This window comes from Gymnodraco acuticeps, unplaced genomic scaffold, assembly GCF_902827175.1.
Source record: "Gymnodraco acuticeps unplaced genomic scaffold, fGymAcu1.1, whole genome shotgun sequence".
In the NCBI taxonomy this organism is placed as follows: domain Eukaryota; kingdom Metazoa; phylum Chordata; class Actinopteri; order Perciformes; family Bathydraconidae; genus Gymnodraco; species Gymnodraco acuticeps.
Window position 1 is genome coordinate 315,001 of NW_022989917.1, and position 18,276 is coordinate 333,276.

Here is an 18,276-nt window from a genome sequence, read left to right on the forward strand (position 1 = left end):
GTTGTAGAGAAATTATTTCTGATTTGAGTTACATTTTTGAAAGTACAAGCCAGAGAATTAATCTATTTGTTTTTTCCACATTTGTTTTCACAGTGAGGAAGGCGATGAGGATATGGCTTCTGGATGCCCGAGTATTATGGGGAAGATGCCACCAAGGTCAGGAGGTACTGCAGGAGGTGCTCTGATGCTGGCAACTGAAGAGTGAAGACACCTGTGTACTGCAGGAAGTGTCAGGTCCCTCTGTGCTTCACTACCAAAAATAACTTTTACAGGGCATGGCATGACTTACTGGAGTAATACTGTAACATTCAGGGTTTGTATAAAGTTTTTTTTTTACCCAAAAAATGCTTGTTGTATAGTGTGTTGCTAATTTTTTTTAATAAATCTGCTCCAGTTGGAGTCAAATGTTTCCTCATTTTTATTGTGCAAGTAACATGCATCTCATGCAAAGAGGGAACTTCCCACACACACACACTCCACACACACCCACTTAATTTTTTTTTTTTTTAACAATTTTTTTTTTTATGGAATGAATACCTATAGTGATAATTAAATGTTGTACAATGATTTTTACAGTCTGGTACCTGAAAAAGGTTAAATGGCACTGATGGAACCAAATGTACCCAAATGTGCCCAAAGCTTAGTCCGCTTGGACTTTTTTTTGCTAAATCTCTCTAAAAAGGTCAATTCTCACTTGTTTTGCCTCAATCTTGATACAGGGTACTTATTATGTTATACTTTGGATTCCTAAAGCTTTTAGGCTACTAACCCATCATTCAAGGGTGGTTTTCACTATAAGTAATGGGTTTTATTTGGGCGGAGACAAAAATGTACACTTTTTGACTATGTTCCATCTGGATTTACTCTGACACTGAAACATCTTTATTGATTCTGACACTTCTACATCCAACTCACAGATGTGACCTTGCTTTGATAAAAGAAATTATTCATATAACCCTTTTAGAAGTTAAGTTATAGTCCTTTGTTTTGGGCATGTCATTTTCGACCCTGAAACCTGAAAAACAGGCTTGGGGCTTAAGAGGTTAATTGAGTATATAAATTGTCCAAAGAGGTTGTATTCTACAGAAAGCGACAGAGTAGTTTATTTATGGCATCCCGTTGGGTTTGACGTCATCTGAACAGGACATCGCACGCTCACTGCTTGATAGCGCGAAGGCCCGTTTATGCCGGTTGTTAAACAACGTCGTTATGGGGAAATGCAAATTTGTGTCCAAATGGTTGGAAGATAAGGAGGAAGGACAATCAATACTGTATATAGTCAATGTGAGGTGAAGTATGTCGCCAAGGTAACCGGTTAAAACTCGAAGTGGAGATGAGGTCTTAAAATGTATGGAAAGGGTCTTAAAAGGTACTATACAAAAAAAGTATAAAATGATGCAAATGTAAAAAAGCCCAAGAATTTTGCAAGTTTCTTGGCACTTTCATTTCTGAATGACCACTTTTTTTTCTGTTCAAAGGACGGCTCTTGTGGAATAACCACAGAATACAAAAGCATGCCTTTAATTAAAACAATCATTAGTAAAGTAACTTACGTGAGACGTTTCCACAGCCATATTTCATCACGTTGGAGAGGGACAAAAAGTACTTCTTGTAACCAATTAGATTTGGCGTTACTGGGACACGGTACGCCCACTTCCTAACATGTCTCCGCGAGTGAGAGCAGGCCAGAGTTTCACGAGCAGAAGAGCAGGAATTGCTCGCGGGAGCATGTTTCTCCCCTGCAGGCTTCACTATTGCTCTCGCGCGAGTGCCGTTTTAGTGCTCGCGAAAATAATATACGTCCGCGGCTGCTTGACTTGTGCTCGCGTGGATCTCATATGCCCTCGCGATTTATGACAAGAGATTTTCCGCCATACATTGATAAGAGCTTTGGTTGAGTTTTGAACTGACCAGTTTATCTTTCAGCTTCAGAACCAGATCTACCGTCTCCACCTCCGAGTGCATCTGGACTCTCTGCTGCAGATCCTAGAACAGAGGATGAGATATTTCAGAGACTAATTGAATGAAAAAGAGATTAAAGCAGGATAAGTGATTCTTTCAGTATTTTCTCTTCCGAGGATCACATTTGAAATCTTACTTTGATTGATTTACAATCGAGACAAAATCACCGACTGTACTCGATCTTCACACTCCCTCCCTACCTCCCTCCTCACCTCCTCACACAGCGCCTCCAGGTGCAGAGCCTCCAGTTTCTGGGTCATCTCTCTCCTCCTGTTGCGGAACCAGCCGTCAAAGTTGGGAGACTTGAGGAAATTCCTTCAGACGCAGAGGGAAAGGACGATGAGTCCACAAGATGCTCAGGGTGGTGATGTGCTTCTCTGCTATCAATTTGTAATACTCCTCTCTTATCCATTCATTTAAAGACTGCTTTTTTAAAACCTAGGTTTCAATAATAGGAAGTTTTCCTTCTGACCTACATTTGTATTCAAATATACTGCACATATTTCTATTCACAGAAATACATCATATTCTTATCGTATTTTATTTGTTGTGTATTTATAGTAAAGATTTTGGAAAGTTATTGCAATAGTTTTGCTCTCATTGCTCTTCTGTTACAATTTAAATTATTTGACTGTGTATATGTAAACCTGAGTGTGATGAACTTTAAAACAATACATGATAAAAAAAGAACTGTCTTTAATTGAAGGCTTTGTATGCGTGCACACCTGTAGAGTCCTATCCAGTCTCCTTTCAGCCTGGATGTGAGCTGAGGTCCAGCTTTCTCCAGCGTCTTCATGAAGTCCTGCGAGATGAACGCTCTCAGTTGAGGAGGACTCTTCCAGGGACTGATGGACTTCTGGAGCGGCATCAGACTCGCCACGTACCGCTCCTGAAACGCACAAATACACACTGTTAAATCATATTAAATCAGCACTATTTTCACAGGAAATGATGTGTCCATGGTATTGTGGTACATAACAATACTCATGGTAATGGAGAGTAAAATAATCAGGTACTGCAAAAGTCAAAAATCATATAAAAAAACACACACTGTAACATGCAAGTTCAATATGGTTGTTTTAAACCTATTTTTGACAAAGACAAAACGACGTCACTATCACACAATAACATTTGCACAAATGAGAAGATAGAATAAAAGGTATTGTTTGTTACCAGGGGAATGATGAAGCTTTGTGTCAGTTCTAAGAAGTAGCGTCGAAGAATTGCGTTTTGGGCCGCTGAGGGTCTCTTTTGTTGAACACCCTAAAAACAAAAAAACATAATGAATGAAATATGAGGCTGCTCTCCTGTAACTCCAGCACTACACAAGATAGAAAAACACTGAAAAGGCCCAAAAACTCATATTCAGTGTGAGGGATCTGGGTAGGAAAAAGGAGGATTACTTTGAACCACCAGATATTTTACCCTAAAAACTGAATATTGGCCAACAATAGATGTTAGTGTCCTTGTGTGTTACCTTCTGAAGCTGTTTGATGATGTCTTCATCTCTGTTAAGATATGGCTTATATGCAGTGTACACACCTGCAACACAAAGAGACTGACTGAACTCAACAGCTCCCTCTGGTGGACAGCTGCCTCATAAATGTGATTATTGTGAATGAGTTGCACACGGTTGAGTAGCTTCACATTCAAAGTGAAATACTTGTACTGAAAAACACACCAGACTGAGCCTATCAAGCATTTACCGGGTTTAGAGTCCAGAGTTTTGAGGTTCTTCAGTTTCTTGACTTTCATCTGCTTGGCCATCTCTCCTGAGGACCAGATGGAAAGATCAGACAGGTTGATACCCAACATCTGACGTACAGCTGTACAGTAATAAAACATCAGGTAGATATTTTCAAATCCTTCAGTGAAGTACGCCCTTTAAGAATACTACATTACGAGCAAATGTCCTGCATTCAAAATCTCACCAGAGAAAAAAAAAAATATAATATTGCCATCACCTAATTGTTATTATAATAATAATAATAATAGTTACATTTATCATAGCGCCTTTCAAGGGACCCAAGGCCGCTTTACATGTTGTGAACAAACAAACAAATGATATGATGTTTTTGGATTCATGTTTTCATCTTTGTGAGAATGCATTTCTAGCTGATCCAAGAGGCCTTTTTAAACACTTGATTTAGATTTAACTGTAGGATCAACTTTGTATACACTTTGAACACTTCCCCATTCAGTTTAAAAGGAACAATTCTTATATAAAACACCAGATTTGGTTGAAGGAATGGAGGAAGAATGAAAGTGCGTCAAGCCAAATGGAGTAAAAAAGGATAATAGATGTAGTGGAGAAGCATACCCACATGGAAAGGGGCTTCTACATTATAAATCTATCCTTTATGGGACTAAAGCACATGTGTCAAACTCAAGGCCCGGGGGCCAAATCAGGCCCTTGGTGGATTTCATTTCGGCCCGCAGGATCATTTCTAATTACTATTAGATCTGGCCCGCCGGTATATTGCACGCACACCTTCACTCCATCCTGAGGGTCTCCTCAGCTCAGAGCCTGAGCCCACACATTGATGAACTTGCACCCGAGATGAGATGCCAAGTATCTGCTTGAGCTAGCATCACAGAGCAGCAACCTGAGTTCAATGGATGTTTCCTTCTGCACTTTCTCTCACGACAACAGGGCATGTTTGGTTTTCTCTTTGAGGGAAATAGTTTTGTTGAAGCTGTTGTTGGCCTGTGGGAAAATGTACTCATAAGAAATGAGTGAGGAAAAGCTGCAGATAGAGCCATGAGAAATGAATGCACCTGATTATTTAATGTTTAATGTTGTTTTATAGGCAATCATTTAAGCTGTGTTGGTTCCAGGTTTAATATGTGCAATACGTTTTGCAATAAACATTGAACCAGTCCGGCCCTCGACTAGTAGCGATTTTTTTATTTTGGCCCACTGTGTATTTGAGTTTGACCCCCCTGGGCTAAAGGTTCTGTTGTAGCGGACTGCAATATATTTGAAGAAGCTCATGCCATTTCTCTTTTATTCATTAAAAGAGAAACACCACGTTTGACTGGCAGCAGATTCATCTACCTGCTTGCTTCATGTCTCCGATGCGGATGATGTGCGGCCAGTGCTGCAACGTTTTAGCAAAGAAGGGATTGGTCACTCCTAGAATGACTGACGGCCTGTAGAAACAGAGTGAAGATGTGAAATTCTTAACTTAGAAATAGACTAACACATATGTATGCACAAATACAGGAACAAGGAGACAGTTTAGTTCCTACAAACTTACATTTTTCAGGGGGTGAGACCAATTATGATTTTAGATCTTTAGAGAGTGTTAGTGTTTTCTGTAATTTAAAGTCCAATTTCTGACTGTTGACATATTTTAACAAAGTGACAAATGCTGGTTGATTGATCAGTAAAAATATATAAAGCTGATGATGAATGATCAGCTTTAAAGTCAATTTAAGGTAGGGTAGTTCAGCAGATGTCAGATGTAGACTGCTGTGCTCGGCTTTACTCACGGAGCCTGCGTCCTCGTGGTGTACTCTTTAAACTCGCTGTCGTGGATGGTGAAGTACGGCCGGAAGTCACTGCTATAACGCAGAGGAGAGATGCAGCTGCAGAGAGAGAGAGAGAGAGAGGGTTATATCTTCATTTTTTTTTTTTATAAATATGCAATTTACTTATGCTGCTACTTTCTACTATCTTTCTATACTTTCTTTCTCTACCTTGAAAATGTACTTTTGTAAAGTGTAATTGTGTCATTTTTTTTTTCGATTATATGCATACCTTTTATTTAATAGTGTTTTTATATTTCTGCGGTTACAATGTTTGTAGCCTTTATTTAACCAGGTGAAAGCGCCTTGAGATCAAAAGATCTCTTTTTCAAGGGTGACCTGCAGGACATTAGTTACACATGTAACATAAAAACAACAGAACAACAATGTACATTTTCTCTCAGTAGGACGAATAAAATAATTCTGATTCTGATATTAGATGTGTAGATTTGAGTCCTTTCACTCCAGTGCGACATGTTAACGCAGATTATGACAGATTCTCTCACCCCAGAGCAGAGTCCTGCACGGGTCTGATTTTCAAGACCCGCTCCCGCCCCGCGACGTGCAATACCGAACCCGCCCCGCTACCCGCACATATTGCCAATTAGTTCCGCAACCCGACCCGACCCGACCCGACCCGTCGGCACAAGATCCGCAACCCGACCCCGCATATATATGAGCAGTGAAAACGTGCAATTATTAAAACACGCAATTGCATATTTGTCTCAAAAAGCGTGGGATGTTGGTTATTTTCTCCATCTAGGATGACACCAAACAGTAGCGTGGCGTGGGGAAAAAATTAGGGGAAGCCAATAATACGTCCTTTCTTTTGGGTCGGGGGTGTGGTGGTCAATGTAATAACGTAACCAGATGAGTGATTACAGCACCCGGTATCATTTTACACACATTTGTATCAGATGCAGGACTTACACACGCCTGTTATCTAACCGACAGGTCCGCACGCACTCTCCAGCCGAAACTCTAATAAGCATTCATTCACAAACTAAATCAGGAGACCTTTAACGTTTTACGTCCGATTCGCTCCTTTTTTCCTCGCTGGACACAGCTCCAGTTTGGGCATTGGCCTGTCATCAGATTGTATTTGTTGTTGCTGCTGTAGCGGAAGTTTAGTACAATTATTTTTGATGAAATACTCCAAATCTCCACCCTCCATAATTGCACTTGCTTCAGTTGCTTGCTACTTTCTAACGACGGTGAGAGTGGTGCAGTGGCGCTATTCTTTCACACACAGTGACGTCACGAGCCACCCACAATGTAACGCGCGCCATATATATATATATATATATATATATATGCCATTTTTCTGGAGGTGCAAAAATCCTGGAGGTGCTAATATAAACAGCTAGCTAACGTAGCCAGGCAGAGCGCACTAGGTTTTTTTTCTGAATTAACGACCGAAGAAATCGCTGCATGTCTTCGGATTACATCTCTGGACTTGAGGGGTGTGCTCTAGATCGTTACCAGCGTAAACTAGAGCTGTGTGGGTTGTCCGATTGCCCTTACAGACTGCCTGCAGATGTATGGAAAAACGACTCTCGAAAGTGGCCTTCGATCGATTTTGGCAGCATCTACGTCTATCTTCTGGAAACACCAGGTGAATACCCCACTTGTCACAATAATATTATCATGCCAATGCATATATGTGGTATTTTAGAGTTGACTATATTGATTAAGGCAATAGACTATGATATTCTGCTTGCACCTCGCGTGAAATGGCGGATACCGGAAGTACGGTGTCGCCCTCGGCCCAAAACCCATATGTATGTGTGAAAGAATCTATCTTCTATCGATTAGATTTATGAATCGAAAATGATAAAAGTAGGGTAGACATGTGGATATTATCCGACTGAACAAAACTTGCATTTATCTAACAGGTTCGTTTTCCACTGACCTTATTTCGAGCTATTTTCCTAAATCCTATGGAGAAATCCCATTGCTTTTTTGTCGAGGGAAACCGAGCGCAGCTTACTTCCGGATTTTAGGACGCGTCACTGCAACACTAAGTTGATGCGATTTGATTGGATTGTGAGGCAAGGGAAGCCAGCCGCCTCTGGCTTCCCTTGGCATGGCCCTGACCAATCACAGGTTGGCAGGGGCATCACGTGAGCCTCATCTGATTGGTCAATCCCTCCATTTTTTTTCACCAAGGGAAGCCGGATTCGGCTGGCCTCCTCTCGCAACAGTGAGTGCAATCTACTGTTTCACCATAACATCTAGAGGGGCGCTGTTTGTTTCACTCTTTGTAAAACACTCAATGAGAATGGGGGAGAGACGGGCCGGCAGCAACACACAGCAAAGGAGAATTATCGAAACAAAACAAAGTGTTTTTATTTATTTATTTAAATTATAACTACAATCCGAAAAAACAGGGGAAGCCTGGCTTCCCTTGGCCTCCGGGAGAAAACGCCACTGGTACCAAAAGCCTCCCAGATGTTGGATTTCACTCGTGAGGAAGTGTTATTGAAAATGCTGTATATTCTCCGCGAGAGAGCTTCACCTCTATGGGATTAGTTTTGTATCATAAAGATAAAGCAACACTTTCTCAGAATAAAGCAAAACTGTGAGTTTAAAAGAAGAAAAAAACTGAGTCAAGCAAAATAAAATAAAATTCAAAAATAAAACTATAAGTTGCAAACAAATCATTTGTGTAATCATGCAAACTATAAGTATTTTTTCTTTGTTTTAACATAGGTTTTTGTTTGCAGTTCTCGTTTCTTCTTTCTCAATGATCAGACTTTTGCTCTCGCTGCAGCTCTTCTCGTTTGCGCTCCTTCACTTTTTGCTGAGCGTGGATACAGAACACCTCCAGAAGAACCAGCATTTCAATTATTATAATACTACAAGTGAAAATATATGTAAGTATTGATCATGTGTGTTGTTTGTGCTGTACTATACGGTCTGTTTCTTTATAAGAAGGAAAGCTGTGCTATGAAAGTTAGCTTTTGCTACCTTCAGATCCATAACCATGCAAGCTAAGTAGCCTAACAGTTAGCTACATAGCTAGCAGTGAGTGAGCGTTCAGACACCGGTGTCAGTACCATATGTGTTCGCCCTGTCACTACCCGATCTTTCCCCCTGCCTGATCTGTGAGAGATGGTCCGCCATATTGGACAACTCCGGACGGCAACCCAAGTAGGACACTTGACACAGTGGCTTTTAGCAAAGCTCAAAAATAAAACTCGAGAGAGATGAGTTATTGTTATTACAACGTGACTTCACTATTATTTAACAACTCTTTTTATTGGGTTCTTTTATTTGGGGTTATGTACATTGTCAGAATAAGTGAGAAATGAATTTAACTTCTGTTAGACAGCCATATGCCATACATTTTTGCATGTATTCACAGTAAATATTTATTCAGTATGATAGCTGTCTAACAGAAGTTAAATTCATTTCTCACTTATTCTGACAATGTACTTAACCCCAAATAAAAGAACCCAATAAAAAGAGTTTTTTAAATAATAGTGAAGTCACGTTGTAATAACAATAACTCATCTCTTTCGGGATTTATTTTTGAGCTTTGCTAACACAGTTTTTATCCATTGTGTATGAATGCTTCAGCTCTTCAGACCAACATAGTAAGATGTGAGCATGTTCCTAATTGTTTTGGTATGCAGCCTAGGTCTGGTCTGTTTAATAAAGCAATCTGCCACTTTTATGTTGTAGAATTTGTTAAATTAAAGCAGTCTTTAATTGTTTGTCCTAAACATAGCAATATATGCTTTTGAAATGTAACATGTCTTTGAAAAAAACAATAGTATACAGTTTATATTGTGCATCACCTTTAGCTTGAAAATACATAGATGTGTTTTTTTTAATCTATAAAATAAATAAATAGACAGACACTTTATCAATCCCAAATTGGGAAATTATTTAACAGCAGGTCACCCTAGAAAAAGAAGTCACCGTTGAAAAAGAGATCTCAAGGGGCTTTCACCTGGTTAAATAAAGGCTACAAACAAGCAAGCAGCAGTGTGTTCAGGTATTACAATATTTAAAGTTGGAATAAAGTATAAACTACACAACACAAGTATAATGTGTAATATATATATATATATATATATATAATATAATTTTTTCTTGATTTTATTTATTTTTGATTTTATTAAAAAATGTCACGCTTACCCTGTTGCTGCTTTGTACAACTGAATTTCCCCTCGGGGATTAATAAAGGTTCATCTTATCTTATTGCACAGCAATCCATAAGAGAAGTCCGATATGTTCATGAAACTCCCCAGGAGACACCAACACTAACGTGGCCGAGTGGACTCCGGAGTTTGCTGCATGAGTTGCACTGTATGATCTGTGGTGTAGTGGGCTGTCACTCAAAAACTGAGTAGCCAATGGGGACACACCCCTGAGAGTCCCGCCCACTTGGGATGTTTGTGTCAAAATCTCAAACAAAAAATGAGGGAGCGTAAACGAGAAGAGCTGCAGCGAGAGCAAGTCTGATCATTGAGAAAGAAGAAACAAGAACTGAAAACAAAAACCTATGTTAAAACAAAGAAAAAAGACTTATAGTTTACATGATTACACAAATGATTTGTTTGCAGCTTATAGTTTTATTTTTGAAATTTATTTTATTTTGCTTGACTCCGTTTTTTTTCTTTTAAACTCATAGTTTTGCTTTATTCTGAGAAAGTGTTGCTTTATCTTTATGATACAAAACTAATCCCATACCCCTCAGCCATTTCGAATGTGGCGCGCTCAGCAGCAGATTGATGCGCTGCAGAGGTTATGATTATGCGCGGTCTGAGGATTTAAATTAAATTATTATAATTTTAATATATTTATTATGCAACACCGGCGACCCGACCCGCATCATCTTTGTTTTACCCAGAACCGAACCCGGAAAAAAGGGTTTGAAAAAATACCACCTGCCCCAGAGTCACAAAAGTAAATATTATAGACCCTTTTTTTTTGACAAGCCACATATCTTACCAACATTTTGACAAATAATGACACCGCTCCATTTGTCTTGTTAGCAACACAACCCTTTAAAGAGAATGTTGGTAGGGGCAGAGACCCAGAAAACATATTCCATTGAATTCATTATAACCTCAAATGTGCTGTTAAATGCAGAGCATCATATCTGCTCGCACTATGACATGCCTGAAAACTCGGCTGACTCACCTGACCAATGCGAGCACGGTATCCGACGACTCTGCAGGCGACGGCGCCATGACAACAAGGGCCTCCCCCAGCAACACCAACTCCCACAGCATCTGTATGTGGAAGAAGACCGGGTAGAAACATCTGGAGAGAGAGAGATTTAGAGTGTGTTAAACAAAGCTTCCTTTTAGATTACTGCAGAATATAAGCTCTGAGGCAAACACACGTTCATGACACCTTATACACGTTTTGTAACTAACAGCTATAAACAATTACCACGGCCACATTCATCCATTTCTTAGCAATCACTGTCTTGTAGACACTAAGAAGCTTCAGAAACTCACCAGTGTGCTATTTACTGTAATATTTTATATTTCACTTTTTGCATTCCACTATTTCTGCATATATGTATCTATTTGTCTAATTAAATTCCAGGAGTGGGATTTTTTCTTTAGACTTACATTTTTTTAATGATGCTATCGTAAAATATTACAATAGAGATTTGCGATTCGATTTAAAAACCTCAATAGAAGCTTTGAATGTAAAACAATGACATTCACTGTGAAGGTAAACTTCTGTTGTTGCAATGTTGAGGTAGAATGAAGGAGTCTGGAACCGTTGTTAGCCAAAAGCACCGAAGAGTTTATTGATCACAGTACATTAATTACATACGGCCGGGGAGATCATCTAAGTTTCACACATGCCCAGTGCTCCACCAGCGATCTCTGAACCCAAAAGACACAAAACATCTAACCAACACGAGGAGAGGCGGGCTTCCAGAAAGCCCGCGTATAATCAATTAGCCGATGCAAGACAATGATCTGCTTGTCTCAAAGAGATGCTGCCAGGTCAACCCTCGGACATAGGAGACGCGTTTGACCTGTGACCTCTACCCACAGAGAAGTCTCTGACTGACTACAAGCAGATGTCTGCAGTATCACAGACTCTAAGGAACCATAAAAGACTCTATAAACAGATCAGATGAAAATATTCTCTTACATTCACTACAGGCTTAATCACAAGCATATGTATGGTTGATAAACAGAGTGACTCACCTGAAGAGGTCGACCTCATGGATGGTTGGGAGCACGATGGACACCTGACTGTCACTCTGAAAACACAGACACACTCTCTGTCAGTGGAAATAATCATGTGTTCAATTAATGTGTACACATTTCATGCTGAAAATAATACCCAACAAAATACATGTGTTGAACGTGTGTGTGTGTGTGTGTGTGTGTGTGTGTGTGTGTGTGTGTGTGTGTGTGTGATCGATCACCTGGGCGGACTGGACCAACTGGGATGTTCCTGGTTTGTCGTAAGAGGTCGGGATGCGAACCTGCGGCAAAACACAGATTCACAGTGTTAGTTTGAATAATTATCATCCATTTTAACTCATTCATATTAACAATATCGACTGCTTGTGGTTTATTTATTTTTTTAGTTGGACACTCAAAATATTTCTATTGTCATGTCAACAAGAATTACTGTGATGTAGTCGCCAAATCATTTTATAGAATATACAAATATATAAGAATATAAAATATTCCCAAAACAAAATATTTTTTGAATTTTCTAAAACGTAAAAATGTGTATCAACTACACCAGGGGTGCCCAACCAGTCGATCGCGATCGACCGGTCGATCGCGTTGAGATTCCCAGTCGATCGCGAGATGTGTCTAAAAATAGAACAACAACATTCTGTTGTATGTTAATGTCCTGAAACATAATCTTCCTGACCAGAATAATGCACTTGAACGCATCAAAGCTTTGTGATTGGCCGGCGTGACCCCATGTGTCGGGGCGTGGCTCGTGGGCATTGGGCAGTATTTCGCTGACGTTGTCCGTGTCAACAGGAGTGACAATCCGCACACACACAAGACCGCAATTATGGCAGAAGCAAAAAAGCCCAACATAGGCCTATATAATTTTCACTCCGAGTGGGAGGATGATTATTTTTGTATCTATTCCAATTCAAAGCCCATCTGTCTTATCTGCAATGCGAGCGTGGCTTTACCGAAGAAGGGTAATTTAGGAGCGGCATTTCAAAACAGTGCACAAACGCTACGAGACGGAATTCCCTCCTAATTCTGCCCTACGCTCCAAAAGGGGAGGGGCCTGAAAGGACAGCTAAATGCACAGCAGTCTATTTTCACCAGGCCCAACAACAAGAGCAAGGCTGCTACCAGAGCATCTTATCGGGTCAGTCACGTTCTTGCGAAACACATTAAGTCTTTCAAAGACGGCGAAGTTGTGAAAGAAGCTTTCCTGGAGGCTGCCCACGCGCTTTTGGGGGACAGTAAAAATAACAGTAGCATTTCAACAAGTTTTTGATATAATAAAAACTCAAGTTAGATACCGTTATTAATCAGCTGTACGTTTTAGTTTGTTTGAACTTATTCATTATAATTATTGTACACAATGGTATAAGAATGCAAACATTAAGATCTGTTCTGTTTAAATTGATTATAGTCTATTATCAATTCAGGTTAAGAAACTAGTGTTGCTTGCATCCTATTTTAAAGGCATTTCTTTTTATACTCTACTAAATGCAACAAAAAAAGGGTTTGATTCTATAAATGTTGTCTTTTTTTATTGCACTGTTGCAGCAGATTCCTGTGTAGCTTCAGATCTGAGTTGTCTTATTAGTAAGCCTAATTTATACTTTTGTAGCAACACTATTTTTATATAATGGCAAAGAAAGGGTTCAGAGTATTTTCTTTTTTCCCTGTGTCATATGTGGCAGCACTGTTCAATGTTTCTTGAAAACATTACCCACTGTAGTGACGTGTGAATAAACTCCAACTCTGTATCAACAACAATTGTGTAACTTCAGTTAAATACTAGTATGTGTGTAGATTAGAAAGAGGTAAGATAAAGGATCTGCAGTATTTTATGAAGTATTAATCGTACAAAGGTCAGTTTTATACAAGTAGAAGTGTGTATTTACCTGGTAGTAGGCTGTCAGTAATGGCTACGCCTCTCTATTTGGCCTGGTAGATCTCGGCAGACTGGCAACTTTAAAAGTAGCTCTCGGTTCAAAAAAGGTTGGGCACCCCTGAACTACACCATATAATAGTAAAGTCAAATAAATACAAATACAAATAATGCAGCAGCTAAAAACATATGAAAACAAGTTAATTAATCAATTATATACAAAAGATAAAAGAAGATACAAAACTAAAATGATGAAATAAATAAACACATGAGAAAAATAGTGCTGCAGCTTAAATATGTGAATATAATATAAAGTAAAACACAGAGTTGCAAAAGATAAAATGAAAAATAAAATAGTGTAACAGCTAACCTATGAAGGAAAAAATGAATAAAGTTGAAAAGATAAATAAAAACCCATCAGATGTGCAGGATTAAAGCTTCAGCAAGCCTCCAATGTCTCAATAAAACAATACACTTTTCCTATAAAGGACATGCTGACCTCCCAAACTCAGGTGTTACTCTCCATGAATAATAGCTGCTAATGGAAGGTGCTGCACCGCCTGCGCCTTACCTGCTGTGAGCAGTCACACGGGGTGTTTCTCAATGTCGAGGAAAGCTGCTCCAGAGCCACTATTTCAAGCATATTACGCCATCGAGTGCCGCCGAAGTACTGTTCCAATGTCCAGCATACTTGGAAATCTACCGAGCCCGGCGTATCTCGTTTGGAGAAATTTCGAGGCTGCACATGTGTAGACTCCGCGGTCTTAAAATCCCCACAATGCTTTGCGCACGGACCAATTTCCCCAAATCTGTGGCGGAAAATGTAAGGCGGGGCCTCTCATATGACGCACACCTGCACACTTGCTCGCCTGTTCCACTCTTCGTTTCTGAATGCCAGGAAGTATTCTTGCCTCGCTTCTGAAGCAAGTGACTCGGAAGACATGTGCTACCAAGCAAGCGTACTCGACATTGAGAAACACCCACTGACTCACCTCCACCTGTTGAGAGTGAGTGAGTGAGTGAGTGAGTGAGTGAGTGAGTGTGTGTGTACCTTGATGACCACGCCCATAATCGGAAGTGTGAGTATTCTTCCAGGATGGGGTGTTGGCCAGCGGTCCATGTCGTTACAAGCTGTCAATCAATACACAAACAACAGCCATCTGAATCAGAATACACTTGAAACATTAATCTGCTTTACTAAAAGTAAAACAAGGTTAATATACTCTCAGTTTATTAGGTACACTTAGCTTAAAGTAATGCATTTTAGATTTAGTTAAAAGCCTTTTAAAAAATAGTTTAGTGAGTTTTCTGCATCACTTCTTAAGAGTTTAGTTACAAAGAAAGTTGCATGGAGAAAAATGAGATGATGTTTAATTGTGCTTGCTGCTTTGAAACCTGATTTTCCCTTTTAGGGATTATTAAAATATTGAGTTTATCTTGTTTAAAACATTAAGGCGGAGACAGACAAGCAGACTGACCAGCCTCCAGACAAGGTTCCTGTTTCTCAAAGTATTCTGGAGCCATGATCTTCAGCAGCGAGTGGAAGAAGGTGACGTAGGGCAGCTTACTGATCAGGACCAGAGACTGGAGGAGGGGAAAACAACACGTATGTCATGAAATGGATATAGTAGGTAACGAGAACATTCTATATGGTACTATAACCATCTTATTTTTAACAACAGAATCTTTAACTGTGAAGCATGCTAGTTTACTTGTAAGCAGCACTTTAGGATGTTGAATTAACGACTTAATGAACGATTACATCAGCTGGGAGCTTCTAAAAACATGTCATTTGGTTTTTAACAGTTTCCTTTCACTTTTCTCCTTCACACACTCATTTATGTCAGGTATTTTCTTAAACCCTAGAACTTCAATATAGAGGGGAAGATAGGCAAACCAAATGTGCACCTTATGACTAAAGCAAACATATTTTCAGGTGTGTAGGCAATTTGTATCTGGCCTCTGGTGATCTTGACCACATCATTTCATTGTTCAAGTGAATTCCCTATTTCTAGACTGCACTCAACTGTTAATTGGATTGTAGCGTCTTTTAACATATTGGCGCTCACCTTCTGGAAGTATCCTCTCTTCAGGGATTTGTCTCGCACCTGACGGAAGTACACGTAACCATAGTAATGGCCCTGCTCCCTCTGCAACACAGATACACACACAGAATGAGTGTGACATCACTAAACCAGAGGATTCAGGTGTATGCATAGCTGCATGTTTCCTGTGTGTCCAACCTTCAGACAGGGCGGTGCGTCCCGGTCGGTGGTTTCAAGGAAGACGCCAAGCGATGACTTCCTGTTGGAACCCTGACGAAATCGGAAGCAAAACTGGGTGTCGCCAAGGCAACCTGTGCACACAGGAGAGTGAACTGGTTACCATGGGATCAAACTGCCCGGATTAGAGTAGGATAAGAAACTTATTAGCATTTAAATATTTTACATACAATGTATTTTAATATCTCTACATGTTATTCATTTAAGCATGCATAGGCCATTAAAGTCATTCAGGTTAAACAAAATATATTATTTATTGGTCTTCTTTATTTTCTTTTAAAAATCTATTTTTGATTCAGGATTACGTTATATTTGTGCATTTGCCAACAAGATGCGGAGAATATTAACAAAAAGTTAGATACTTATGAACTTTGTATTGAGAGTTAGAATTAGTTACATGTCGGCATCAACATAAATTATATACTTAGTAATTGAAAACAAACTTTGGGGAACATTAACATTAATTACATTTTCTATGGTAAACATTCTATATTTGTCTTCCTTTATCTTGTGTTAAATCAGTTCCATTTCTCAAGACTACCGATTTATTTTATATTCAATCTCTATTTCCTGTTGAAAGGAAGAAATAATTCACTTTGAAAGCCGATGTATTATATATAGTCAACCTTTTATTATTATTGCATTGTTTCCAGAGTTGATATAAATGTATTTTTCTGTGATATTAAATGTGCACCAGTCAGTTCGTATCAGTGTCCTTCTGGTTTCTTCCTAATATTTGGAAAAACAGTTAGAGGGAGGTGGAAAGAAAGAGGAAATAGGAAGTGCCCAATGAGTCATTGAGCAGCCTTTAACCCCCACATGACCTTCGCACATCCTCCAGCAGACACAGCAGAAGAGATACAGAGAGAAAATATGAGTTTAAAATAACAAGACATGCACAAACACACTTCAGCCCACACTTTAAAGCATTCCACTACACACACACACTCACACACTTCCTAGAGCTCAGAAAAGACTCCATGACATCATCAGGTTGCATTTGAGACCACCCAGGATGAAACAAGCCACTGAACCACTGCTCCATTCAGACTGCATTTTCTCCAGCGACTGTAAATGCTCTTGCTTGTATGTATGCGTTTTTGTCAGAGTGTGTGTAACCCTGTAACCCTTCCAGCACTGTCCACTGTGACGACGCAGTGAAGAGAAGAAACATATTCTTTATCAACACAGTAGGAAAAGCCTATAGGTCAAAAATAATTCTGGCCTTTCCTTTTCATAAATCACAATATGTCCAATTGGTTAATAAAGTGGCTATAAAGCACTATTTATAATCTAACAATATAAATGATCATGAATTTTATATTCACAAGTACTTTTGGTATTGTTCTATATATTGATTTTCAGTGTATCGTCATATAACAGTGTAAAGCAGCAAGGGTATCTCAATTGAAGTGCTGGAAACATAAATGTTTTGCATGGTTCCAAGTGATTATCAACATTTTCACAAAGTCATTTCCAGTTGTATCAATATGTCATTACAACCTTATGTATATGTGAATGCAGGGGCGGATCTACCGGGGTGGCATGGGGTGGCAACTGCCATCCTAAACAATAGCCTTGCCACCCCAGCTGCCACCCCAGTTGGCATCTTTGTTTTGAAAGAAAAGTTGTGGCTCATCTCATTTATGAGAGAAAGTCTCTAATGTCCGAGTGCAAGTGAATGCAGCACAAGACGCGAGTCTTGTAACCCCTCCCCCGGCCCTGGCGCGAGAGTGGAAATATGATTGGTGGCGAATTCACTTGACGGCGCAAAACGAGAAGCCTTTCGGACTCAAGTAGACGGAAGCAATGAGGTATTTGCGGTCTACAATGACAGAGAAGAGACTCTGAAGTTTGGCTGTACTCAGCATTGAATCAAAACGCACTAAAGCTGTTGATCTTAATAAGTTTGTGAGGCGTTTTACTGAACAAAATAGTAATCGCCGCATTCAGCTGTAATAGACATGCCAACTTGATGCTCTGCTCACGGATGACTCGATGAGAATAACAAACTGTTAAGATGATGACCTTGTATGCGTGTATATATTTTTTTCTTTGAGGGGGTCTGCCCCCAAAAAACAGTTTTAAGTCCTGAGAAAGTAAAATAAGACGGTGTGTAAAACTACACTGCCCAGACAAAAAAAAGTAACCACTTTGATTTAACTAGGCCAGTAGGTAAGGGCTTTCCACTGGACAATAACTTACTGCAGCAATGTATATGTTTTAGCTGAATAGACGTTTTTTAACCCTAACTGATGCAGTTAGTCACTTCTTTAATGTTTGTTCTTTCTGATGTAAAGTCAAGGTTGTAACTGTATATCAATAATGATATAATTACTTGTTTTTCAAATTTGAAGGAGGGTGAGCAAGCATCTTGATGAACATTCATCATTAACTCCTCCAAAAAATATAGTTTATTCAATAATAAATG

At 39.4% G+C, this 18,276-nt stretch overlaps 1 protein-coding gene across 1 annotated transcript in view; it reads right to left on the reverse strand.

The window, feature by feature from the left end:
- The window catches only part of dennd6aa (DENN/MADD domain containing 6Aa), a 30,676-nt gene that overhangs the window by 7,854 nt on the left and 4,546 nt on the right, over positions 1-18,276 (reverse strand). Inside the window, exons 4-18 of the mRNA XM_034209823.1 lie at positions 15,807-15,919; positions 15,633-15,713; positions 15,042-15,147; positions 14,615-14,694; positions 11,906-11,965; positions 11,682-11,737; positions 10,648-10,770; positions 5,458-5,553; positions 5,021-5,115; positions 3,669-3,734; positions 3,440-3,504; positions 3,136-3,225; positions 2,688-2,851; positions 2,175-2,277; positions 1,912-1,986 (exon numbers count right to left, since the gene is read on the reverse strand). Of these exons, the coding sequence (XP_034065714.1) occupies positions 1,912-1,986; positions 2,175-2,277; positions 2,688-2,851; positions 3,136-3,225; positions 3,440-3,504; positions 3,669-3,734; positions 5,021-5,115; positions 5,458-5,553; positions 10,648-10,770; positions 11,682-11,737; positions 11,906-11,965; positions 14,615-14,694; positions 15,042-15,147; positions 15,633-15,713; positions 15,807-15,919 (1,373 nt within the window). The remainder of the gene's footprint in view (positions 1-1,911; positions 1,987-2,174; positions 2,278-2,687; positions 2,852-3,135; positions 3,226-3,439; positions 3,505-3,668; positions 3,735-5,020; positions 5,116-5,457; positions 5,554-10,647; positions 10,771-11,681; positions 11,738-11,905; positions 11,966-14,614; positions 14,695-15,041; positions 15,148-15,632; positions 15,714-15,806; positions 15,920-18,276) is intronic.